General features: G+C 39.9%; 1 protein-coding gene across 1 annotated transcript in view; it reads left to right on the top strand.

Annotated features, from left to right (window-relative positions):
• Capza2 (capping actin protein of muscle Z-line subunit alpha 2) overlaps positions 1-2,547 on the top strand; it is a 28,227-nt gene extending 25,680 nt beyond the window's left edge. Inside the window, exons 9-10 of the mRNA XM_034519290.2 lie at positions 712-774; positions 989-2,547. Coding sequence (XP_034375181.1) covers positions 712-774; positions 989-1,129 — 204 coding nt within the window. The 3' untranslated portion in view covers positions 1,130-2,547. The remainder of the gene's footprint in view (positions 1-711; positions 775-988) is intronic.
• Positions 2,548-27,109: the final 24,562 nt, after the last annotated feature.

Below are 27,109 nucleotides of genomic sequence, written 5' to 3'. Positions count from 1 at the left end.
GTAAATATTTAATATTGTATAGGCAAAGGTACTGATTAGGAATCTGTACATGTTATAATTGGATTTTTTTTCTCTGTATATTATTTAAATCTCACTTAATAAAATAAATGCCGAGACTAGGCTTGTTTTGTGGACTTTTAAAAATATTCTTGCCTGGTTCTCTTTGGACACAGAATATAACCCATCTTATAATTTTCTTTTTAAAGTGTGTATGTGTTTGTGTGTGCCTGCCTGCATCTGCATGATGGTATACATGAGTGTAGATACCAGAAGAGGGTTTTAGCTACCTCAGAGCTAGAATTAATGGTGTTTGTAACTTAGTTCCTAAAACTTATTTTCAAGACAGGGTTTCATTATGTAGCTTTGACTGTCTTAAATCTCAGTGTGTGGATCAAACTGACCTTGAACTTTCAGAGATCCATCTGTCTTTGCCCCTGCACCCCAAGGGCTAGGATTAAAGGTATGCAGCACCATGCCTAGCTGCAGTAAGAGCTCTTAAGCTCTGAGCTCTCTCTCCAGCACACAGTTGTCTTCTTTGCTTGTTACACTTTTAATCTGTACAATTTATTAAATTATAACATTAACTTATTCATGACTTTAAAAATAGTGGGTTAGTGGTAGAATGTTTTCTAACATGTACAAGTTCCTTAGTTCAATCCCAGCACTCTCTAAAAAATACAGAGGTTTAAATTTTTTTAACTTTTATTTCAGAATGAGGTGCAAACAGCAAAAGAATTTATAAAGATTGTAGAAGCTGCAGAAAATGAATACCAGGTATGATTTTCTAAAGTATCTGTGCTCACTGAGGGCTGGTTCTTAAGTTTGGTAGCTATTTTGAAACAGCTTTTAAGTCCATTTTGGGTTTTTTATTTTACTGTCAAGCACGGAATTGGGCTGCATAAAGAGTATTCTGAAAATATCCTGCATTGTAAGTAGTTGTTTCCTTGATTTACTTTAAACGTCTAACCACTGGTTTTTTTTTTTGTAGACTGCCATCAGTGAGAATTATCAGACAATGTCGGACACTACCTTCAAAGCCTTACGTCGACAGTTGCCAGTGACACGTACTAAGATCGACTGGAACAAGATCCTTAGCTACAAGATTGGCAAAGAGATGCAGAATGCATAAATGAAAATTGCATGAGCAGATTGTTTTAGTGTCTTTGCGTTACAAAAAATTATTGCAAAAGTATTCTGAGCTGTCAGCTGCCCAATAAGATGGGCTGTTGCATCTAAGATCACTGTAATTAAGTAGTGTGGTTAGAGCACAGAGCTTAGCTAATAACCTTGTTCCATTTCTTTTGTTCAGAGGTTGGACATGAGTTTAGATAAGTATCTTACTCTGTTCCTCCTTTCCAAGTCAGTCTCAGTCTCTCTCTCTCTCTCTCTCTCTCTCTCTCTCTCTCTCTCTCTCTCTCTCTCTCTCTTCCTACAGTGAAGAGGTGATCGCCCTGGGTCATGTGGAAATGGTTTGAAATATCTCAAAAGTACCATATTTACTGTAATCCTGAAGTGGTCTTTGGCTTGTGAAAGGGGCAACTTCTGATGTTAGCCCAGGTATTTTTAGTGGGTTCAGTAATGAACACTCTGGTTAATAAGGTGGTTGATGGACTTAGTTGTACGTGCTGCCAGAGAAATTGGCTACCTTTTCCTTTCACCTCTTCCAGCATGGAAGACGGAGATTAGAGGGTGAGCATTTTCTATACCAGTTATGTTAAACCTTCTCAGTAAGGTTATTTAGCTAGCTTAGTGTCTAACTAAACTTTTTAAAAACAAGGCCAAGGTCTGTTGCTGTTTTGAGATTCTGAAATTAAATGAGAATACTTATTTCAGAAATGCATTTAATGCTTTTTTTTTTCTTGTGACAGTTATGCAAATTAGCTTGAATTCCATATGTTCCTGAGTTATTTTTATCACAAAGCCACAAGTGTATTATAAGGCAGATTGTAATATATATATAATCTTGAACTCATGAACATGTCTCAGTTGATTCTCCCTCCCCTTGGATTGAAAACTGAATTTCATTGTGACATTAAAATGGCAAAATTTGGTATTTATTTGAGTAAAAAAAAATACCAGTGAATCATACACTATTTTAAAATACTTTCTTTGTATATTGTCATTCTTAACAAGTTGTAAATTAGAAAATTTGGGAGTCCACATGGTATGCAACTGCATCTTTTGTTCTCCATTTTCTATGCATCATAAGCATGTTTGTAATACTTCAAAAATATATCTCCTGACACCACAGGAGTTCAAGCCTCAGTGAATGTTAGCCTTTACTAGAAGGAGTTGGTGGGTTTGTGGTTTCATTCAGTAGTTTTGCTACTTAGACTCGAGTGGAATCCATTCCTCGTGTACTCCTGCAGACATCTGGGCCTGGAATTTTTTTTTTTTTTTAAACACCACTTTTACTATGTATAATAAAATATTTCATTAGCTTGAATTGTATAGATTTTTAAAAATTCGATGAGAGCATGTTGTTTAATTTCTTTTTAAAATCACTGTTGGGCTTTGAAAGCATTGCAAATATATGACATTGTGACAGTTTTGTCTAATTTTCTCTTTAGTTTTTAAGTCTTGGCATCAGGATTTCTAAGGAAAATGAACTGATAGCATTAATTTTATGTCTAGGTTTTTAAAACACGTACTTAAATTTTGATGATTGTGAAGTAAATACTAGATATATAGCTGATTTGCTAAGTTGTGCGAGCTGGGCTGCCTAGCATGGGTTTATATCCATGGCAGCCAATTATTTTGACTCTTTCTTTTCTAGAGTCCAGAATATCTTTTTCAAAAATGTGCAGCTTTTTAAATTGGCATGTGAAACATGAAATTCTTCCAAAAGTTCAGACATGCCAAAACAGTGATGGTACAATTTTAAAGTCTTAATATTTTGTTTATATGAAAGAAGAATGAAACCATGGAATACCTACAGCTCAGGGGTAGTTTTAATAGGAACTGTAGTGGCTGGTCTGGCGCGGGTTGAGTAAGCTAGCACACGGGAGCCAGGAGAATTGGAGTGAACTTGGGAGGCTATTACAGGAGTCTAGGGAGGAAGATGCTGGCTTGGACATGGCTCTAGAGGTAGTATATAGTAGGGGCTAAGTTTAGTGAGGTTTGCTGAGAGCTTGCTTGTGAAACAGGAGATGAAGTTTTTCGTTTATTACTATTATTCTTTAATCCTTTTTTACAGTCCAGTCATTATCCCTCTCCCAGTCCACCCTCCCACAGTTCCGCATCCCAGCAGACCTCCCCACTCCCTGGGGCCTCACATCTCTCGAGGGTTAGGTGCTGCTTCTCTCTGAGGACAGACCCGGCAGTCCTCTGCTTTGTATGTGTGGGGCCTCATATCAGCTGGTACATGCTGCCTGTTGTGGCTCAGTGTCTGAGAGGAGATGATGATATTTTGAGCTTGAGGAATTAGGAATGTTTTGAAAGGAACAGGCAGGTAGGTGTTTAGGAGCAGGAACTCAATGGCTAGAAGAACTTGGTTTTAGATTTCATAGGAAATGGCTAGCAGTTAGAGAAAGAAACCAGGATATAAAGAAATGCTGTGCATTAGAAGACTTTGACTGTGAGCTTGGGAGGGAGTTGACAAGGTGACATTCCTTGGAATGTAGTGACCACTGTGAAGGAGCATTTGGTGTAGGCATAGAGTGGATGAGCGGAATTTAACCAACGGGCTTCCTTTGCTAAGATTGCATGATTCACCACGTGAGAGGAGGAAGGTTATAGTGATGGTCTGGAATTTAACCAGGTAAGCAAGGAAATGACCCAACAGTGTAAGTATAAGGAGCATCATGTTTGGTGTGAAAGAGTACCACAGCGGTTCTCAGCCTGTGGAGCCTCACCCCTTTGGCAAACCTCCAAAGATATTTTCACTGATTTAGAATAATAGCAAGATTACAGTTTTGAAAGTAGCAGCAAAAATAACTTTATGGTTGGGACTCACCACAGCATAAACTATATAAAGAGGCAGAGCATTAGGAAGCTTAAGAACTACTGGACTAGAAGGAATTAACTTTCAGTGTGTAAGTTGTGGTTAGTATAGTATGCTGAGAACTGAGATGCAGAAGGCATAGAGTGATTAACAGAGCGAAGGCAATGAGTACCTGGGGTAGTGCAGCAGGTGACACACCCAGCCATGAACTTGGGGGTGGAGGAATAATAGAAACGCTGTGGGTATTGAAACCAGGGCTTCTGTTCGGTGTGTGGCACAAGCACTATTTTCACAGATTGTACAGATGCTTTCTGATTTACAGCAGGTATTTCTGCTACATCTTTACACATGAGATCCATATGGGATAGCATATATTCATGAGGCTTGTCTTTTAGATTCTGGAGACAGAAACAAGAGCTTTAAAAAGTTCTGGCTTATTATGTTTTTTAAAATTTGTAGTAAAATTAATCAAGAATACCTAAAGATAGCTGAATAGGATCTAAGTAATTATTTCTGTGTTTAAAATAGTTATTAATAACCACAGTGCAAATTTTGAAGTAATGAAAGACAGTTTCAAAAGGGTTTACATACTGATGTTTGTTTTTGTGCCCTTGTTAACCACCGGGTGTTCTCGGGACATTTAGCCTAGAGTACGCAGTGGCTTTGTCATCTGTTCATGTGCAGACACTCCACTGAGGATATGTATCTTAAGGGTGCTCTCTCGAATCCCTAAGGTGGAGTACTTAAAGACAGAACCACAGCATATTTTGTAAGCATGAGTCTAAATATCTGGGGGCTTAAAGCAGAAGGGAATTTGGTTTGTTTGAGACAGGCTTTCTCTGTGTAGCTCTGGCTATCCTGGAACTCACTTTGTAGACCAGGCTGGCCTCAATCTGCCTGCCCTTGCCTCCCAAGTGCTGGGCTTAAAAGGAATGTACCTCTCCATGACTGGCTTTTTGACACACATACACGTACGTGTGTGTGTGTGTGTGTGTGTGTGTGTGTGTGTGTGTGTGTGTGCATAGTCTTACAGGATGGATGGGTGTCTCAAAATTTAATGTTTTAAGTATTATGTGGAAACATTGTAGTACCAGCCAGGAGTGAGTGCTACATATTAAAGAATGAAAATTTAACTTACCAATTAAAATGGCTAGGTAGACTTAAGGAAATTAATGTCAGAGGATGAAGATGGAGAGAGAAAAAAGTTAGTGTCAAGTTATTCAAGATTAATCAATATGCATAGGTATTACGGAGTTAGGCAAACATGAAACATTTTTAAGGTCATGGAATCACAGCAGGGTTTTGTGGCCTCTGGCATACTCAAGCATATTCAGAGATGGTGATGTTGATAAGGCACACCACAGGGACAGCAGTTCTATTTGATCCAATTAAGAGGATCTGTATCTTGATACACTTGGAACCCATTTATAAAGATGGGTAACAGATAGTAATTAAGAGATCGTCAGGGAAGTAGCTCCCTCACCAAAAAAAAAAAAAAAAAGAATTCAATACAAGCTTAAGGACTTGAATTAAGATCCCTAGCAATCACAGAAAAAGTTGGCACATGCTTATAACAGTAATAAAGACAAGCCCAGCTCTGTTGAGAAAACAAGGATCCAGGGATTTCTGGCCAGCTGCTGTATCAGTGAGCTCTATGTTCAGGAAGGGACCTCTCTAAAATTAGAAGGGCTAGAGAGATGATTTCGTGAACTGCTTGCTGCAGAAGTATGAGGAGCCACATAAAAATCTGGCCAAGTATGGCAGCCTCCTGTAATCCTAATACTTGGAGGCATAGCAGAGCCATAGGTGGCCAAGCTAGCTAGTCAGATTAGCTGAGTCAACAAATTGCAGATTCAGTGAAATATCCTGACTTACTCAGTGGAAAGTGATAGAAAATACTATCAGTCTCTGATCAGCTCATGGTTTCAGGCTTCGTGTGTGTGTGTGTGTGTGTGTGTAACTGGTAAGGAATCCTCTGTGATCTCTGAAGCTTCAAAGTACAGGTAGCATGCTTCTAGTATAGAAATGTCATGAATAAAGAGCACCCAGGTCAGTCTAAGTTTTAAAGGCATCATAATACGAAATTAAATCCACTGAGAGAGAATAAGTGTCTCTATGAACTAGAACATGTCTTAAAAGACATTAAGATACTTTGATCTTTAGTTTGGGTATAAGCTAACAAAATGAGCTAGTTAATTTAATCTCAAATTTGTAGTGTGACTGAAAAGACCCACACCCCCATACTCAGGAACTGGAAGCACCTGTTGAATACCGCCTTCTCTTGTGGAGCACATCCACTCATTAGACTGAGATCACGTGCAGTTAAAGCACTTCAGTTAATAGAAGACTAATGCTCAAACAGTTGTTGTCTTACAATGATGAATTGTTGGGAAATTTTGTGAAACATCCAGTTCTTTTTTTTTTTTTTTTTTTTTTTTTTTTTTTTTTTTTGTTTTTCGAGATAGGGTTTCTCTTTGTAGCCTTGGCTATCTTGGAACTCACTCTGTAGACCAGGCTGGCCTCGAACTCAGAAATCCACCTGCCTTTGCCTCCCAGTGCTGGGATTAAAGGCGTGCGCCACCACTGCCCGGCGAAACATCCAGTTCTTAAACTAAACAAATTTGTATGAATAACCCTAAAAGTCTTTATGACCGGACATCATAAGCTATCACCTTCCTCTTTGGCTTCAATTGTGCTAACCTTCTGTCCTCTAGCTGAGTGTAAACAAACAGAGAATGCACAGCTCTGACATCTTGGACTGCTACCTGAATATGAGGGCTTGACTCTGTTTCCCAAACACTAAAATACCCAGCAGCCCCAGCCCTCCTAGGTAATAATTAGCTCTGGTGGAAGACTTGTTCTTTACAAATACACTACAAAATACAAGTGGTTCTTACTATTCAGTATCACAAGGGGAAAAGGAAAAAAATCCCTGCCTATATGCACTCACTTCCCCTCACTTTATATAGGGAAAATGAAATGTATTGAGAAAAACACGTTGTCTACAGAAAGCTGAGTGCATGGCACATGCCCATAATCACAGTACTTGGGCAGTTGAGACAGGAGGGAGAGAAATTCAAGCCCTTTTAGCTACAAGAGAGTTAGGCTGGTCTGAGCTACTTAAGACAAAAGACAAACCGGAGTATTGGCCAATTGCTCATTACAGCATAGTAAATTTGTATGTCTTACACCTTTTTTTTTTTTCACTAAAAACTGAAGAACATACTGACATGTTTGAAACTACATGGGTAGAAATATGTATAAAAACTATTCTGGGCAAGTTAGAAATATGCCAGAGTGAACTCAGTGGAAAGTTTACTGATACTGAGCTGATGGTGGTAGCATTGATCTAATCAGAGCACCTGGGATGTGGCAGCAGGAATCAGGAGTTTTAGACCAGCCTTGCCAATATAGCAAGCATGAGGACAGCCTAGATAGACTACAGAAGACCTTGTGTCAGAAGGGAAAATAATGAAACAGACATGATGCATATGTTTAATGCTAGCACTGGGAAAGCCTAGGCAGGTGGATCTCAGATGGCAGCCTGACCTACATACTGAGTTCCAGGGCAGCCAGGGATTACATAGACCCATTTTTTTTTTAAGTTACTAATAGCTTTTCAAAGAAGCTTTTCATACTAGATAAAATTTTCTGTTACATGAATTATTCCAGGTGATTAAAAATATATGAGAGTGATATAAACTTTGGTGTAACAACACACACACACAAAATGGTAAAATCTCTCAGTTAAAAGCAAAATACTTTTAGTATGCTAATAACCAAAGGGCACATTTACATTATATTGTGACTGGAATGCAATAGTGTTCTTTGTTAGGAAATCTAGCAAACTATCGAACTGCATTAGCATTTTAGGAAGGAAAAACATGATCTTGCATAAATGCCACTTGCATATAGTAAAACGTAGTGCCAGTCCTGTTTCTCAAGGCGGCCTCTCCAGGTAATGTGCAATAGGATAGAGAGAAGAAGTTTAATTGGACTCGTACTTTATACTGTATACCAAGTTAAGATGGTGTCAAGGATTTAAAATTATTGTTTGTTTCAAATCAGTTAAAGTATCTCAATAATTTTAGGTAAAGCTCAGAATCCATATAATAGAAAAAAATGTATTTTGGTTTCATAAAAATCAGTTTCTTCCATGGCTTAACAAAATCAGAAGACAACCACAGAAGAAAACATTTGCAACTTAACAGCAGATGCCTACTTTTCCTAATACCAAACAAGACCCTGTGACACAAGATTGAAGTTTCTCTGACACCTGATTCTCTTACCTGGAGAATCATAACAAGTCTTCAGCTACTTGGAATTTACCAAGAAATAAACACTTCTTGCTTAAGCCACTATTATTTAGGGCTGGTTTATTTTTATATGATTTCTGCCTTTCATTCTGTGAAGAACTTGGTACCAGAAGTGGGGGTCCAGTAAACAAGAAAGCATGGCATGGGCTAAAAGCTGTGTCTGTCAGCATTTGGGTCCAATACGGTGTGCTATGCATCACTTGTGCCCCTAGGTAGTTGCCACTGGCAACTTTTAATCACCAGGCAGTTAAAAGTCATCTCTAGACCACTCTGACCTCTGGAATGATCTATGCTCAGTTTAATTTGTGAAATCAAGTATTTTAAGTATTACCATATACCAACCAGTTACTGACTTAAACGTGTCCCCAAAGCTATGGAACCTGGCTGTTAGGATTGTTCATTCTTTCACTTGTACGACTTTCATATCCAAATTGATAACTATAATCACCAATAGCACATACTATTGAAGGGAATGAGCATTGGCTCAGACCCAAGCGTATTGTCTCAATTTTTTGTTGCCGTGTAGCAAATGACCAAATGTTAGTGACCTGACACAAGTTTATTAACATTTCCATTGATGCGGGCGTGTGGTGTTAGCAGAATCCCCTCTTTGTGATGTTTCTAGACTGAAATCTGGGGGACTACATTCTCGTCTGGGACTTGGATTCCTCTTACAAGTTCGTGTGATTGTTGTCAAAATTTAGTCCCTTGGATATTGAATGCAGAAATAATGTGACTATCAAATGGTATTTCCCAATTAGAAAATATATTTAAGAGGGAGAAGCTTTTAATGATTATCTTGGATTAGCAAATAATAAACAGGAACTATTCTGGGGAAGCTGTCGTGTGTGGTCACGCAAATAAACTACAGTGAATTGTGAAAGCTGGGAGCAGATGATGGCCAGGATTATAATGGACAGTGAAGAACTCTCCAGGGACAGTGAACAAGTTCATCTCAGAGCACAGCTGCTCCCTGGAACTAACCAAAGAACTCCATTGCCAGAGTAGGGAGACTTTGTTTTAACTGACACGTACCAATTGTATGTATTTGCATATATGTCAGTGCATGTATGGATCAAACCAGGTTAACAGGCATGTCTATCACTTCAAAAACCATTTTTCTGCTCTAGGAACATTTAAAATGATCCTGCCATCTGTTTTGAAATATCCCATTAACCGTCGATCATAAATCCTGGTGTACTGTAGATAGAACATTCCTCCTCTCTTGCACCAAAGGATTGACAGTGATGTTTTCTCAATCACTTTCTGTTGCTGTGAAGAGACACCATGACCAAAGCAACTATTATAAGAGAAAGCATTTGATTGGAAGCTTGTTTAGAGTTTCAGAGGTGAGTATGGCATCACACATGGCTCCATCCTGATCTGTAGGCAGAGAGAGAATTTTCATTGGCTTTTGAAACTGCAAAGCCTACCTCTCTAGTGACACACTTCCTCCACCACCACCTTCAAACCCTTCTAATCTTTTCAAATAGTGGCCACTCCCTGGTGAAACGCATTCGAATATATGAGCGTACAGGGCGATTTCTGCTCCAGCCATTGCAGATGTCATGCCCTTTCTGTTTAGTTTCCTTATGAGTTGTAGTCCTGTCCTTTCACCTTCATCGTTAATAGTGTTGGGGCAGGCAACATTTTGTTCATTTCTACATTACTATTAATGCATTGTATTTTTCTGGTGAGGAGATGGCATCTTGGGCTTTGAACAGACTGTAGAAAGAGACTGAGTCCAGAGGAGGGGCAAATACACCATCAGTGTGTGGCAAGAAGGGTACATGACAGAGGTCAGATGAGTACTCCATGGCACAAACTGTTGACCACTCCAGTGAGATCTATTTGACATTTCATTCTACTGTTGGTGTCTATGTTACATTAAGGGTAATGGGGAAGGTGTTAAGTACCATAGGACAGCTTGAGGGGTAACCCTCACATGTCAGGACCTTTGCACCCCTTTCTCATATCACCGTTTTCTCCCATAAGCTGCCTGAAACTTTAGTACTATCCTCTTTCATGAGGTTCTGGCACACAGTGTTTGAACTTCATCCTTTGCTCTCCAAAGCTCCCCACCAGCTGGGCCCATCTACTTGGATTTGTATTGGACAGAGCTTAATTCCCCATTTTAAGCCACCATTTTCTTCTTTCTTGTCTCATGCACCTTAAACTATTTTTTGTAGGGAGAATATCTTGTATATTGTATGGATGCATGACCTGCAATTAAAAACACCTATGGTAGAATAGAAGGTGGGACATCTGGGAGGCAGAAAGAGTTCTGGAATAGAGCCAAGCAAGGGAGGAGATTTACCTGGAGAAGATAAGACAGGACAGCCCACGGTACCTGAGCACAGGTAACCAGCCACATGGCACAATGTAGATTAGAGTAAGTGGGTTAATTTAAGCTATAGTCTAATCAGAGAAGAGCCTAGCTGTATGGCCAAGGTATTTGTAAATATATTTTGAGTCTGAGTCTTATTTCTGGGAGAATGGGGATGTGAAGAAGAATCAGTCCTAACCTCTAGAGTCTTAAAAATAGAATCTCACTCACTCTCACACCATCTCATCTGATAATTAAGAAAGAAAGAAAAAAAAAAAAAACCAAATGGGCTTTAAGATATAGCTGAATCAAATGATGGATGTTTTAGAACTAATAAGCTTTATTCATAGAACAATCTTCAAAAATATAAAGGAAAAAGGTAGAAAAGGATTTTGTCTTCTCTCAAGACATTTACCATTAAAAAAAAAAAAAAAAAAAAACCTGTCTTCTAGTAAAGTCAGAAGCTTCAACCATAAAGTCTCACCAGCATGATTGCCTAAACATGAGCCAAACGAGAACAGCAACAGAGATGCTAACATAGACGGGAAGAGACCACAAGGCATCAACCCTGCACAGAGAACTACAGGCAACTTAGGAATGCTGAGAGCGGGAGAAATAGTCTTCCCCAGGGAAGAGCGCACTGAGATGTAACACTTTCGGGTCAGCTTTCGGGTTTCAAAAGCCCACACTAGGCCCAATCTTTCCCTCTCTCCCCCTGTCTCTCCATCTCTCCCTCTCTGTCTCCCTTGCCCCTCCCTCTCTCTCCCCCTTCCTCCTTCTTTCCCTGCCTCACTCTCCTTCCTTCCCTCCTCCCCATCCCTCCTCTCCCTACCCCTCCTTCTTCCTTCCCTCCTCCCCCTCCCTCCTCTCCCTCTTACCTGTGGATCAGAATGTAAATATCAAAGCTACTGTTTCAGTGCCATGCCTGTCTATTGCCAGTCATAACGGTCATGGACTAAGACTGTCAGCAAACACCCAGTTAAATGCTTTCTTTTTCAGTAGCTCTCTTGGTCACGATGGCTCTTGACAGCAATAGAGAAGTAACTGTATTCTGCACCTTCACCGAGCCCATGATCCGCTGCACCATTTTTTCCTTTTCTGCCTCTTTTATGTTCTGTCGCTTCTGTCACTAGAGATGTCGTTAATGTCTTCGCTAAATGTTTTTAATGTTCTGCATAGTAGGGAAAGTTGTCTGTGATTCTAAGCATGTGCTGGAGTGGGGTGATGAGGCAGGTCTGACATTTTCAGCAAGGAAATGAATCTCATGCAATTCTTGGAAGCTGCCAGCAGGTGTCACTGTCTTCTTTCCAGGCTCATCAAATCTGAGCACTGTTGACTGAGGATACCCTGCCAGGAAGTTCTGTAGGTAACCCACATCCAGAATATCTGAGCTTGTGGAAACATGGTTGTTGTTCAGCAGAAGGGTGCTACAAAAGCTTCCCCCACCGCAGCAACTGAAGAGAAAGTCGTTAGGATATGGAGCTATCTACCCAATCCTCTAATATTTGTAGAAAGTTTGAAAATATGTTCTTATCTGTTTTGAAGTTATTCTTTATTTGAGAATTTACAATCCTTCTTGTCTGAAAAAAGCACTCATGTATGTGCCTTCCTTCCCTCCCCCTTCCCCTCCCCCCTTTTGTTGTTTGTTTTGTTACAGGACCTGCTCACCTTTCTGTACATTTGGGTTCTATAGGCTTCACATTTCAGTGTTCTTAACCTCTGTCACTTTCAAACATTTACGGGAGGAAGTTTAGCACATCTACACTTTGAAATTTTCACCGTAATTGACTTACTTAACAAGCTTTTTCCAAGCAAGGGTGTTTATTCTAGGGAAGAGAGAGACTCTGAACATGTCAACAACACAGTGTCAGAAAGAGCTGAGGGTGTAGCTCAGTTGACAAAGTGCTTGTCCAGCATGCCTGAAACCCTGGGTGCAGTTCACAACAAAGCTTAAAATGGTCAGTTCGTTCACAATCATTCCTTGTTACATAGATAGTTGGGAGCTAGCCTGGGCTACAGACACTTAAAACAAACAAACAAACAAACAAACAAACCAAAACCCAGGACAAAATAAGTGTATAAGAAAACAAAATAGAAGGCCTCAGTCAGAATGCTGAGAACAACCAACAGTGAGGTTCCCGAACCTTGTTGATACATCTTAGGTCCTAGCCCTGCACTTAAGAGAACACGATAGAAGACAGGGCAGAAAAATTGTAAAATCCAGACCAGGGCACCTGCTTTAAGACAGTGTCCTCTAGACATGACAGAAATGCTATATTCATGAAATCTCAACAATGTAGTCAGCTAACAAGACCAACACAATGACAGCACTAGTTCACATCCCAACATGGATGAGGGAAACCTTACAAGGCCTTACCCCTTGTTGAAGAGCTATAAGCAATTACTGGCTACTGAGAGAACGAGAATTGAGAGTCTGTCATATATACCATAACAAAACCTTGATAGATTATCTAATCACATGTGATCATCCCTAGATACATATACACATTAGTAACAGTAAATGGACTCAGTAGGTTGTATTTGTTTGTATGTATGTATGTATGTATAAGTATTAATGTATGTATGCATGTATGTATACTTTATACATATGTATACACACATATATAACATGTATATGTATATTATATATGTATATATACATATAACATGCATATGTACATATAATAACATGTAAGTGCACATTATATATACATATATAATATGTGTGTACAATGTATGTATATACATATATAGCATGTATGTATACATTACATGTGTGTATGTATACATATATAACATGCAAGTGTACATTTAATAACATATAAGTGCATGTTATATATACATATGTAACATGTATATATACATATATATAACAATAATAATTGAAGTGGTAGATAATTTGAGAGAGAGTTGGGGGACACAGGAGGAACTGGAGTGGAGAGAGAGTAGTGTAAATGATACAAATATAGTATTCAATATGAGAGTCTCAAAAATTAAACTTAAAAATAGCAACTCTTCCTGCCCTTTTACCCCTCATCCCCACGCTCCCCCAACTAAAAAAAAAAACAGACTTCGGCTGGCGAGTTGGCTCAATGGTTAAGAGCACTTGCCACTCTCAAAGAGGACAAGGCTTCGATTCTAAGCCCACATGGTCGCTCACAACTGTCTGTAACTCCAGTTCTAGGGGATCTGATGCCTTCTTCTGGCCTCCTTGGGCACCAGGCATGACTACTGTACACACAGATCCATGTAGACAAAACACTTATATCCATAAAAGAAAGAAAAGAAGCAGGCTGATGTACAAGTCACTCAAGTAAAATCATGTTCTTATTCCAAATAAAGGTAGAGTTTCTTTGGATATGATGAAGATGCAGAGGAGGGATCTGTCTAGATCACAATTGTTTGTTTTGTCCCTTCCTCTCCATTCTCCTACTGCCCACCTGTCTTATAAGGTCTACAGGGGCAGGAGTCTGTTTTACTCACCAGTGTCGCCCATGCTCCTAGACTTCTGAACTGCACTCAACAAATTCTTCTTGAAGAATAAATGAACAAGCTGAAACAGATTCAACAGAACAGTATAATTATATCATGCAGGGTAAGAAAACGCTCATGGTTGTTGTTTAAAATGTGCATTAGCCTACTGTTGTTGCTATCACAAAACACTCGATTCTAGGAGGCTCATAAATCAATTGTAGAGGACAGAAGTCTGAACTGTGTGGTACTGTCTATAGCAAGGTTCTCATGGCAGAGGGTGTGATGCAGAGACGCTTTTCAGATTGATTACATAGAAGACAGGAAGTCCTAGAGTGGAGAAGACAGATATCTGTCTCCTATCATCATTTGTTACCCAAGGAACTAAGTCAGGGGACTGGAGAGATATCTCCATGGCTTAGGGGGCTTGCTGATCTTGCAGAGGTTTGGTTTCCAGCATGCACACTGAGTAGCTTATAACTTCTGCTCCAAGGGATCTAACACCCTCTTCTGGCTTCTGTGAATACACGTACACACATGCTTACATACACACACACACACACACACATACAGACACACACACGCACACACACATTCTCTCACATACACATGAGTAAAAATAAAATAAAAATTTTAAAAATGAATTAAGGTAGGTTCCTCTAAGAACTACTTTTGAAAAACAACTCCCACTTTCTTGCCTCTTAAAGGTTCCATAGCACCTCTCAATAGGGACTCATTGGCCTCAGTGTTCCCTGTAGTATACTCATGTACACAAGCAAATCATATTCAGACTATAGCAAAACATAAGAGTACATCATTTCATCTGGAAAAGAAAAATATTTCTGTTATAGTTTGGGTATAAACTAGTCCCCCACAGGATCGGGTGTTTGTATAGTAGGTCCCTAGATGGTGGTTCTGTTTTGGAAGGCTGTGTAACCTTTACAAGGTGGAGCCCCACCCCTGGAAGAAGTGGGTCACTGTGGGGCTCATCTTGAAGCTTATGGTTTGCTCATCCTCCTGGGTGTTACCAAGCTGCCTTACTTCCTGCTAACACTGTTGAGACCTGCTCCTGTTGCCTTACATGTCTTCCCCATCGTGATGATTGTACTGTCAAACCATGAGCCAAACTGAGCTTTTCCTTAAGCTACTCCATCAGACACAGTAGAAATGCTACTGCTTAGGTTGTGTATTCTACTGCTTCATGTGATGGAACGGGACTCCTGGACACGGGTCACTTTTATGTGATGGAAAGAGAGTACTAGACACAGCTTACTTTCTTGTACCATTTTCATTGGTCTTACCCCCTCTCCACTTAGTCTTCTCTTCTCTGCCCCTTTCAAGCCCACATTCCACCTATACCTTAAGACCTGACCCAAAAGCTATCTATCCCTGTGTCCCAGTTTGCTTTCTGTTGCGAGGACTAAACACTGACCAAAAGCAACTTGAGAAGGAAACAGTTTATTTGGCTTGCAGGTTACAGTCCACCTTCAAGGGAAGCCAAGGCAGGAACTCAAGGCAGGAAACCAGAGGCAGGAACTGAAGCAGAGACCTTGGAGAGTATCTGTTTACTGGTTTATTGTCTATGGTTTGCTCAGCTTGCTTTCTCTGCAACCCAGGATAACCTGCTCAGGGGTGGTACTGCCCACAGTGGACTTCTTCCCACCCCAGTCATTAGTAAGGAAAATAACACATCAATCATAATCACAATAATGAACACCAATCCATGAAGAAAGACATAAAGCTATTTGTTCTTCTAGTTTTAACTCTGTGGTTGCTTTTGGTTTTGTTTCCATGGTGGATGATTGTGAAACCCAGTGTAAAGCTCCACCCCTTCAGAATGGCTGTCTTCACCACACAGAACTTCATTGAGATGTATGGACTTGGAGTCTGGCTAATCTTTCTGTGTAAAGTTCTTTTATTTGTAAGTTCTTTGCAGTGATGTTTTAATTAAAAGGTGAAACAAAAAAGCCCTCCACAGAGATACATGCAGGCCAATCTGATAGAGGCAATTCTTCAACTGAGGTTTCTGCTTCCCAGGTGAATGGTTGGAAAAAAGAAAAAAAAAAAAAAAAAAAAAAAAAAAAAAAAAAAAAGCCAGCATGGCCTGTGGTGGGTTGGTTTTGATGTCTTGCTCATTTGAATACTTGGTCGCCATTGGTGGCCATTTGGGGAGGATTAGAAGATGTGGCCCTGCTGGCGACTTATTCTTGGGATGAGCTTTAAGGTTTCAAGGCTCTCACTGTTCTGAGTTAGCTCTGCTTCTTGTTTGTGGATGGAGATGTGAGCTTTCAACTGCTGCTCCAGGACCATGCCTGCCTGCCTGCTGCCATGCTCTCCACGATGCAGTCCACGATGATGACCTCTGCAACCTTCCTTCTGTAAGCTGCTGCAGTCATGGTGCTTTGTCACAAAGTTAGAAAAGTAACTAATGCAACAGCCTTCTTTTTATAAAAAAGAAAAAAAAAAACGTTTAATGTTTGCTTACTTTAGAAAATATTTAAAGTACTTTGTGCTTCTCTCTTTTCTAGTTTGTGTGTGCGTGTGTATGCATGTGCATGTGTGTATGCGAGCCCCCATGTGAGTGTGTGTGTGTGTGTGTGTGTGTGTGTGTGTGCACATGTGCCACAGCGCATGTGGGGAGGTCACAGGACAACTTGTGGGAGTGGGTTCCTGGGAGTGAGCTCAGGTTTTCAGGATAGGCCACCATGTGCCTGCATCCACTGAGCTACCTGGCCAGCCTTGTGCTTCTCCTAAAAGCGTCTAATTATCAATCCTGTTATAGTTACTCTGGGAATGTTTTGATGAGCTGGTCCTTCATTTATCTTTATACCTAGAACAACAAAATGCATAGTGAGCAGTGATTTTCAAGACATTGCACATGAGGAACAGTGAAGCTGATGGCTGCAAATTGACTTGAGACCTATTGAGAGAATTTCCAGGCACCAGTATGTGGAGGAGAGAGAGAGTCAGGGCCCAGCAGAAGCCTGGAACTGGAGACAAGCCAAGGCACCGAGGAGATTAAGATAGCTAGGTTCCCAAGGAAACCAAGATAACTACAGTTCCCAAGAAATAGACTGTGGTCACACAGACAGGATGTATTTTAACCAGCAGAGCATGCTGCTGAGGAGGGGAACGCCCCAGAGGGGATTTCTGTGGGCCATTACCAGTGAGATGATGAAGAATTGAGAGTAAAGTGTAACTTTCAGTGGAGGATATGTCATGTTGGTAATACATTCTGTTCTCGGAGGTGGAATGATTTCCTTCTGTAAATGTTGGGATTTCCAAAAAGATCAATAGGAGATGTATGCATGGTACCTATCCAAACTTGTTTTAGAATTAGCTGTCTCAATTGGCAACATTGCTATTGCTGTACAAGAACTTGGTAACAATGAGATAAGCTAATATGTAATTCTCTATATCACTAATCCTTAAAGTGAGGTGCAGCGCTAAACCTCATGGCTGTGTTCATGTTTTCATTATCTCTGTATTTATTTTTGTGTACTTTGTGTATTTGGTATTTTGGAACATATTAACTTATATGTAGGGGGATTTTAAACCAGCAGCATGGCTGCCCTGGCAAGGGTCACATCCCAAGACCTTCTAGGTCTGTGTAATCCAGCTGAAATACAGACACACCTTTTATCCAAGACACAGAGGCAAGCAGATCTCAAAGTTCAAGGCCAGTCTGGTATAGAGCAAGTTTCAGGTAAAGAAAAGCTTAAGTCCATACATGCCTTTAATGCCAGCACTCAGGAGACACAGGCATGCAGAGCTTTGAGCTCAGCAGAGCTTTGAGTTCAGCTAAGTTGAGTTCATTGAGGCAGTTGGGAGTCAGTGCAGTGAGAGCAGTGCCGTGGAGTTGAGTTCATTCATTCATGAGTCCGTCCAGTTCAGTGCAGGACAGAGGCAGTTGAAGCCAGAGAATAAGTCAGAGACAAAAGATTACAACAAATTGCCAGAGTCAGTTCGAAGCCAAGCAGAGCAATTCAATAAGAAGCTGAGAGAAGCCAGACTGAGTCAGTCATTTTGGAAAGGAGTTTGAACCAGAATAGCTGAGCTGAACCAGCCAGCTAGAGTTCAGAAAGAGCTGAAAGGGTGAGCTCCCTCAGGAGTAAGCCTCAGATGTAAAAATTACATCAGGTGAATAAAAGTTACTCATACATTTATAAATGAAACAGTATGCATACTTTGGAAGTAACTTTAAATCACATTTCTTGCTGGCCAAAATATATAACTTACAATATACAATATGTATATTTCTTGAGGTTATGTAATAGTGATATAATCCCCTCTTTTCTTGCCTCAAAGTCTTTCATATACCACCTGCACTCTTTCAAATTCAGAGCCTCTTTCTCACTAAATTGTGTATGTGCATGTGTGTATGTGTATTTCTAAATACGTAAATACAGCATGCTCAGTTCATTTCGTGTTAGTTACATGTATGTTTTCAGAGCTGACCGTGTGACTTGGGGTACTCAATTGATATGTTCTTTCCTGGCAAGGATTGTTTCTTTCAGTCTCTTGCTGTCCAAAATCTAAAAACCAATGTTGCCCATTTGTTTAATTCCAGAATGCTCCTATTAATCACAATTAAACTCTCAGCATATGTACTTTATTCTGCATTTACTTTTGCCTTTTCCATCTGTAACCTTTTGGAACTGAAGTATTCTGTGGACAAGACTCAAATGGTATTCTTAGCTTCTGTGAAGAATAGTCTGCTCAAGGTTTTGAGTCTTCTTTCCCATCTACATCAAACAAACAAAACAAAACGGTATCTCATTATACAGCTGTTTTTGTCGTGTGTGTGTGTGTGTGTGTGTGTGTGTGTGTGTGTGTGTGTGGTTTTTTTTATGCAGTCCAGGGAGGTCTCAGATTCCCAGCATCCCTCCTGCTCATGCCACCCATGGCCTGGGATTAGAGCATTGTATCGCTCTGCCCATTGCTAATAGCTTTTAATGAACTCTGTTCTTACTACTGTTACACTCACGAGGCACATGCCTTAGATCACCTCAGATCACAAGTCTGATGAGGATCCCAGAAGGTCATAGCTCTTAGTTTTTGCAGCCATGTTAGTGGCACCATGGCACATTTTTCAAAACAAGGCTTGTCATAAAGCTGCCCAAGACTCTTTCCTCTGTAGAGTCTTAATAAAGCAATGAAGAAATGAATAAGCAGGACTCTTTTTTGCCTCCCTTGGCTAGAGATACGTGCTCTTCTGACTTTTTATTAAAGACATGCAATATACTTATGACTTTTTTTGTCCTGACTTGTATGACAGAACTCGTGACCTTATTAAAGTTTAGTACATGTCCCATGCCTCCTAAGCTGTATCTGGAAACATGTCAGATGGATTGTTTTAATTTATGGCTTTGCTATTTAGCACCAAATAGTACTTGAAAGAATAATTTCAAGTTGACATAAATTATGTTTTCATAACTAGCTGAGAACATATTTGGAAAGCAGACAAGAGCTGGGCATAGTGGTGAATGCCTTTAATCCCAGTGGATAGGCAGAATGATGTGAGGTCCAGGCCAGCCAGGGGTACAGAGCAAAACCCTGTCTCAAACAAACAAAAGCAGACAAGAGAAAGAAATAAAGTCCCAAGGTGGTTGAGGAAAGAAAACCCACCAGGAGGTAAACAATAAAATAAAATAAAATAAACTTCATCATGCCTCCAGAGTTAGCTTAAAAGAGGAAAGAAAGAAAACTTAGAGATTATTTAGTCCAACAGTGGGGGTTTTCTCAGACGAGATTTGCAGTTTTACAACTGGGAAAGTCTCAGGAAAATAGGATTCTCTTCTTCAAAAAGCCCCTTTGACAAGGCAATACAGGCAATTTTAGGTTCTAAGATAATAGATGAGGCTGAGTGGTTGGTTTCATTTCTATTAGAATGCTCTCAATGATGGAAAACTGTTGAAGTCTGCCCCCCCCCCCCCAGCATAACTGTAGCCATTTTGTTCCATGCCTGCCAGCTATTTCATATTGCTGCTGTAACATGCCTGCCAGCCACTGACACAAAAAAACTTGACTCACAGCATGGTCATACTGACCAAAACCCCTGTTAGGTTCTGCATGAGGTTTGTTAATCTTAACAAATTCCATGATGCTTTCTGAAGAACCCATCAAGTTAAAGTCAATATGAACTATTATGTCTAAAATGGCTTGAATGAGACCTGACCACTGGGCAACCCTTCCTTCACCTGCATATGAGCTTGTTGTGGTTTTGTGGGTTTTTTTTTTTCTGTTATAAGCCTATCCTGAGAACAGATTGGTACCACAATTAGGCACCTGAGTCCTTTTTTGTGAAATAAATGTGCATTAAGCAATGAATATAAGAGATAGGCATGCAGACTATTAAACCTAGAATATAGAACATTGCCTAGTCTACTTTGTCCAAGCTATACTTGACAACTTAGTTCAAACTGGCTTGTTTTTGTATGTAGACATATTCAGTTCATTACTTACTTTTTACAAGTGACAAAACATTGTACTATAAACTGATATTTTGCTGATAATTTTGAGAGAGAAAGAAAAGCTGAAGAAAAGTCACAGCTTCAATTATAACACATGGTCAGTAACTTCCATTCTTGACAATGATACAAAACTCATTGTAGTTAAGTATGCATTCAGTATTCAGTTTAGCTACTGTGCAATGGCATTGAAATACAGGATAAAATGAAAGCTTGGGTGTGTTCTCTGATGCAATATGGAAAAGAGAGGTAACAGTATTAGAAGTGCAGTTAACTTAGGTAGTGTGAAGTCCCATTATTTATTACTTTCCCAAAATGTACTTTTTAAAGATTTATTTTTATTTCTGTATATGTATATGTGTGTTTGTGTATATGTATGTTTGTGTGTGTAGGTGCCTTTGGAGGCCAGTGGAGGGTGCAATATCCAGTCAAGTTGGAGTTACAGGCAGTTGTGAGCCGCCGGATGTGAAGTGGGTGCTGGAAAGTGAACTCAGGACCTCTGTGAGAGCAGTAAATGCTTTGGACTAGGGAACTATCTTCCCAGCCTGAAACGTACTCTGAGACAAAAAATAATGTGACTTCCCCATGCCTTTACTTTATAAAAATAGGTTACTGATGACCATAAACTTCCACTGAAATTTATTTGCTTAAATATACTATTCCATATTAGGTGTGAAAACAAAATTAAATGTAACCCTCAAAGTATAGGGCAGTATATCTTATTTAAAGTGATAGAACCAAGTTGTAGAAATTAAGCAATGCTGTGTGAGTAAAAACTGATGTGAGCTTTCATAGCAGCTAATAGGTTTTTAAAAATCAACAGATAATTCTTTAACACTAGTCTAATCTGTTGTCTGACTTTTCAGTGTAAAACATCACTGAAGTAGGTGTTTACGTCTGTCAGATGTACGTGAATTTGAAACCTAAAGATTCAAGCTGTGATTCTGGCTCTTGAAATCTGAGTCAGTTATAAAACAAAATTATGCAGTTTTAAAATAAAGCAACAAAGTCAAGATAGTGGATGATATTTCACATACCTACTGTATTTTTTAAAAGGAAATTTAGGGGTATTGAGTTGTTTCTGTGGGTAAAGGAGGTCTCCACCAAGCTGGATGACTTGAATTCAATACTCAGAACCTGTATGGCAAAAGGAAAGAACTAACTTCTACAAGCTGTGCTCTAACCTACACACACACACACACACACACACACACACAGAGAGAGAGAGAGAGAGAGAGAGAGAGAGAGAGAGAGAGAGAGAGAGAGAGAGAAATATATTTTAAGTGAAATAAAATTGGGTTAGAAGTTTTACATTGAAAAAAGAATATAAATTAAAAATCTTGGGTCTGAGTATCAAGAATAAAATATGATCACACTATAATACAGTGTTTACAGAGCAATGCAAACACTGATCTGTATCTTCCCAAGAGTACAGAGACTCAATATTCAGTAGAAACAGACAGAACATGCGAAGAATATGGGTTAGTTGTTGCTGTCATGATTAGTTTCAGAAGTAAGAGATGTGTCAGAATGTCAGAGGGTTCATACATCTGTTCTCTCTCTCTCTCTCTCTCTCTCTCTCTCTCTCTCTCTCTCTCTCGTGTGTGTGTGTGTGTGTGTGTTACATTTTACTCATCTGACTTCCTTTTCTGACTATGTGTAAAGGAGAAGACTGTTTGACTTCCCTATTTCTTTTCTGTAGAATTTCATGGTATGATTTTTTCCTTGAAAATAAGGAACCACCCAGAATTGGCAGTAGTAGATTTCTAGGAAGGAAATGGAGTTTTTTGCCTTCATAATACTTACATAAGTCTGTACTGGCTGGTTTTGTGTGTTAACTTGACACAAGCTGGAGTTATCGCAGAGAGAGGAGCTTCAGTTGAGGAAATGCCTTCATGAGGTTCAGCTGTAAGGCATTTTCTCAATTAGTATCAAGGGGAGGGGGCCCATTGTGGGTGGTGCCATCCCTGGGCTGGTAGTCTTGGGTTCTATGACAAAGCAAGCTGAGCAAGGCAGAGGAAGCAAGCCAGTAAGTAACATCTCTCCATGGCCTCTGCATCAGCTTTTGCTTCCTGACCTGCTTGAGTTTTAGTCCTGACTTCCTTTGGTGATGAACAGCAATGTGGAAGTGTAAGCTGAATAAACCCTTTCCTCTCCAACTTGCTTCTTGGTCATGATGTTTTGCACAGGAATGAAAACCCTGAGTAAGACCTAAGTCTCTGATTGTTCTGCAATGGTTTGTGCTATTGCTTTGAGAATGATTCTGCTTATATAGAAGCCACCTGTGTAACAGAAGAGGCGGACTAGTTGGTCCCACATTGTAAAATCCAAAAGGAATTTCAATGATTGTTACTGAGTGTTGACTTGTCTGTGATAAACTTTGCATAGAAACTGATGCCTTTGTTAGGGGTGGGGGAACAACTGGTAATGAGGATAGCACATCATGAAATTTCCAAAACTAGCCCTAGGAATCACTCATGCATTCCACACACATTGGTTATAAACATGCATTCTTCTTTACATACATGATGGTGCACCAAGGATGCTCTTTTAAGGCCTTATGCTACTGAAAAAAATCCCTTCAACTACATATGGACAGCTGAAATTTCATCTCTTTGATATTCTATGAAAGATGATGTTGGCTTAAAGAAGTTCTTGTTCTAAAAACATAATTGGAGTTGTAGTTACTGAATTTTACGTAACTCACTAAATAAGAATAGCCATTTATATATATTGTTACTCATAAATTTATGACACCCACCTACTAATAATAAACTTCACCAATGAACATGGTTGGGATTTTTCAAAGAAAAACAAAAAGTCAAAAAAAAAAGTTATTCCTGGTGTTTAAAGCTTAGATGGAGTCTGAAAATCACTTATAAAAATAGACTTTAAAATAGAGTATACAGTTTAAAAAGGTTATAGCATAGATACTTTTAAATGCCACTTATAAGATAAATAAAAGATCTACTTTAAAAGAACTTTTGAAGCTCATGGTAATAAGTATTGGTTCCTTATTCCATTTAAAACTAAGTACACAATTCAAAAACGGTTATAGCCTAGATATTATCAAATGCCATTTAAAAGATAAATAAAAGAGATCTACTTTAAAATAACTTCTGGAGCTCTTTGCTAGTGACTATTGGCTTCTTATCCCATCTAAATATTTTATCAGTGCAGCGTACATTTTGGGCTTGGGAGATGGCTCGGTTGGAAAAGCATGTGTCTTGCAAGCATGAGGACTTCAATTCAGTATCCAGAAGACATCTAACTAAAGCAAGGCTTGGTGGTATGCACTTGTCTGGAGAAGCCTAGATTGGCAGACTTACAAGGCAACTTACAAAACGAAAGCATTTACTGTGGCTACTTACAGTTTCTTTGGGTTAGAGTGGACGATGGCCAAGTGAAGGCATGGTGGCAGACAGTCAAGTGTTTACATCTTGATACACAAGCAGGAGGCAGAGAGGCTCACTGGGATGGCGCTGATAATCTTTTCAAAGCCTTCCCCCAATGACACATCTCCTCCAACAAAACCACACCTCCTAATCCTTCCCAAATAGGTCTTCCAAGTATTCAAACGTCCGAGCCAATAAGAGCCATTCTTATTCAAACCACCATAGGAATGGCACCCAAAGTTGTCCTCTTGCCTCCCCAAACATATATATGTGCACCCACATGCACATAAATCATCCATCTCTCACCATCACACAATTTTGTTATCATGCAAGCTTAGAGTACTTACACTGAAATGTCATGGTACAGTATTCTGCCAAGACTACCACTGTATATGAGGTCCAATCATTTTCCCAAGCCTCAGTATACAGTACATGCCTGTGTATAAATCAGTCTAAGAAGAATTTAGGAATCTATTGTTTTAACACAATTCAGATATGACTATGTCCATAGAGCAAACATTCAAAGAAGCTCACCATAAAGGACAACCCGTTAAATCTTAAAATTTAGTACCGAGTTAAATCTGTTAGGAACTGGAACATACTGTGTTTATAAATGTAAGATCTTGCTTCTCAGTTGGTAGGATGGAATTTTCATTCCTTTGCATGACCCCGAGTATTTATTGAACATGTACCATGTGACAAACAGTACTGTATGTACTATGAGGTGAGGGAGACTAGAATTAACCACAAGTTGCTTCACACTAAAGGCCCTAGTTTACTAACAGAGGAATCGTGGCATGCGCAGGTCACGCACAGCACCATTGGTATATATTTCATCCTGTCTGTTCCAGGTCCCTTTGGAATAGGCACAAGGGAACCCACAGTACAGATGAAGAAACTGTAGCTCAGGGACCCTTAGCAACTTACAAGAAGCACCCCATTAGAATGGCAAAATCATGAATAAAGCCTTTTACTGAGTAGGTCTATGCTGTAGTGGCTACTACTATCCTCCTGGTGCTGCATCTTTTTGTAAGGGATCAGTAGTCTGATGGTCTGATGGAATTGGTGTATCAAGAAATCATACACCAACGGAATCTCTGAAAAAGATCTGCTAATAGGAACATTTTGTACATGATGCCTGACTGGCAAGGGCAGCTAGAGAAATATTTGACAGTGGTATGGAGCAGGAGGGCAGAAGTAACCAGCAAAAGGTACTAAATACCATCTAGATATCAGTAGACAATGAGGAGGTGCTAGGGAACCCACTGCCTGGTTCCCTGTAGGTAACTAACAACCAGGCTGTAACTAAAGGCTATTGCTGGGGGGGAAACACAGAGGTGATCTGAATCTTGATGTCTTAAGGCCCAGTATAGAATGGAGAGGAAAAAGGAGAGGAAGGAGAAGTTGACTTACTGGGGAGTTGGCTCATAAAGTATACAGTATAAGTCCCATGTGGGTCTCCTGCACTCGGAGAACCAAGAAGGTAGCAAAGCTGAGTCTAATTTCAAAGGCCCATGACTCATGCTAGGGAAGAGGAACCTAGATTACAACCTGCAGTTGGAGGCCAGAGACCTGAGGGTGGCACTGGTCCAAGTCCTGGAGTCGAAAGCCTGGAGTTCTCATGGCCAAGGTCAATAGAAGAAGAGGTAAAAACTTCTATTCTATTCTGGAAGGTGAATACATTCTTTCTAGTTCTATGGTCTCCAGATTCCTGAATGGTAATCACACACACTGAAGGTGAGCATTCCTAACCAAATATGCTCACACTCACATATCAGTCTCTTCTGAAAAGACCCTCACAGGCATCCACCAAACTATTCCTTAGTGCAACTGAGTTTTGCCACCTGGAACTGTCATAAACAGGCCCCACATCTACAAATTAACTCCGTCTGTTTTACTATGGAAGAAACTACAAGTCCTCGTAGGAGCAGAAAGGTGTGACACCTCTCCTTTACACAGCCAACACTCTCATATAACAGGTTGCAAAAGGAAAGCATGTTAAATGCCAACATCTTCTATGACACAGGAGCTGCCAGAAGTGAAGACTGAAAGAATCTGAGAAACCTCTTTTCAACTCAGGTAATAATGTGAGAGACTGAAAGGGAAGTCTCTGCAAAGCCGGCATGTCCACATTCTTGGCCTCTCCCTAACATTCCTTTTTCTGGAGGTTTATGAGGTAGAATGTCCTGGAATGAGGGGCTTCAAAGGAGGAGGGGGAAGGGAGAAACGATTGATCGATCTTTCTAGGTTGTATGGCTTAGTCTGAGGGAGATGCATTCTAATTTCTACAATGCACCTTGGAGAAGGGGAATTTTGGTTTCCGGCAGCTGGCTTTGCTTTGGAGGACATAAAGCTATGCAAAAAGGACGGGCGTTCAGAGACACCTTGCTTCCGAGGCCTTTCCAATTTCCTTCAATTCAAGGCATCCAGCACGGCAGCACAAGGTGTCCTATTTTGAGATAGTGCATTCTGAGCTTAATCATGAGCAATATAAAAATTATAATAAGATAATCTGTTCAGTGATGAATTTTAATGTCTTGGTTATAGTTGGGAAAGCCCGCATTTGCTTCATTTAACATTGAATACATTAAAAGTCAAATCGGTTATGAACAGAAACAGACTCGGTGATACCATCTAAAGCCTCGTGTAAAATACATTATTTTATTCAGCCGTGGGAAAAATGCTCACAATGTGATTTTATTTTTCTTTATTTTTCAGTAGGTTCAGATGAAGTACGCTAACGTTGTCCTAGGGAATTGTTTACATGTTAAAAACAAAAAACAAAACAAGTAAAGGCCTTGTTTTGAAACGGTGATCACTTGGAAAATAGGAAGAAAAAGAAATACGTATGCTGTCAGTTTCTTTGGAAAACCCTTCACAGTGCCGCTTGAAAAGAACAAAATTAACAGAAGCTAGCACAGAAGACAAGGAGATTTCTCTTCAGGCCTACCGACTGGAGTGCATCTCTTCTAAATCTTCTGGATTTTATTGCCCCAATCCTGAGAGACACAGAGCCTTAAGACTCGTGTCCTGGAAACCTTGATTGCAACTGAATTCTGACGCCCCCTTAAGGTAGACCTAGCAACGCTTTGGGCCTCAGTTTCCCTCCGTCTGTAACCCCAGGTCGTGGCAACTGTTGCAGGCTCTCTCTCACCCAGAAGCTACAAAGTGTGTGGAACACGCCCGGC

This window comes from Arvicanthis niloticus, chromosome 15 (assembly GCF_011762505.2).
Source record: "Arvicanthis niloticus isolate mArvNil1 chromosome 15, mArvNil1.pat.X, whole genome shotgun sequence".
NCBI lineage: Eukaryota > Metazoa > Chordata > Mammalia > Rodentia > Muridae > Arvicanthis > Arvicanthis niloticus.
This window is presented reverse-complemented; position numbering and strand designations above follow the sequence as displayed.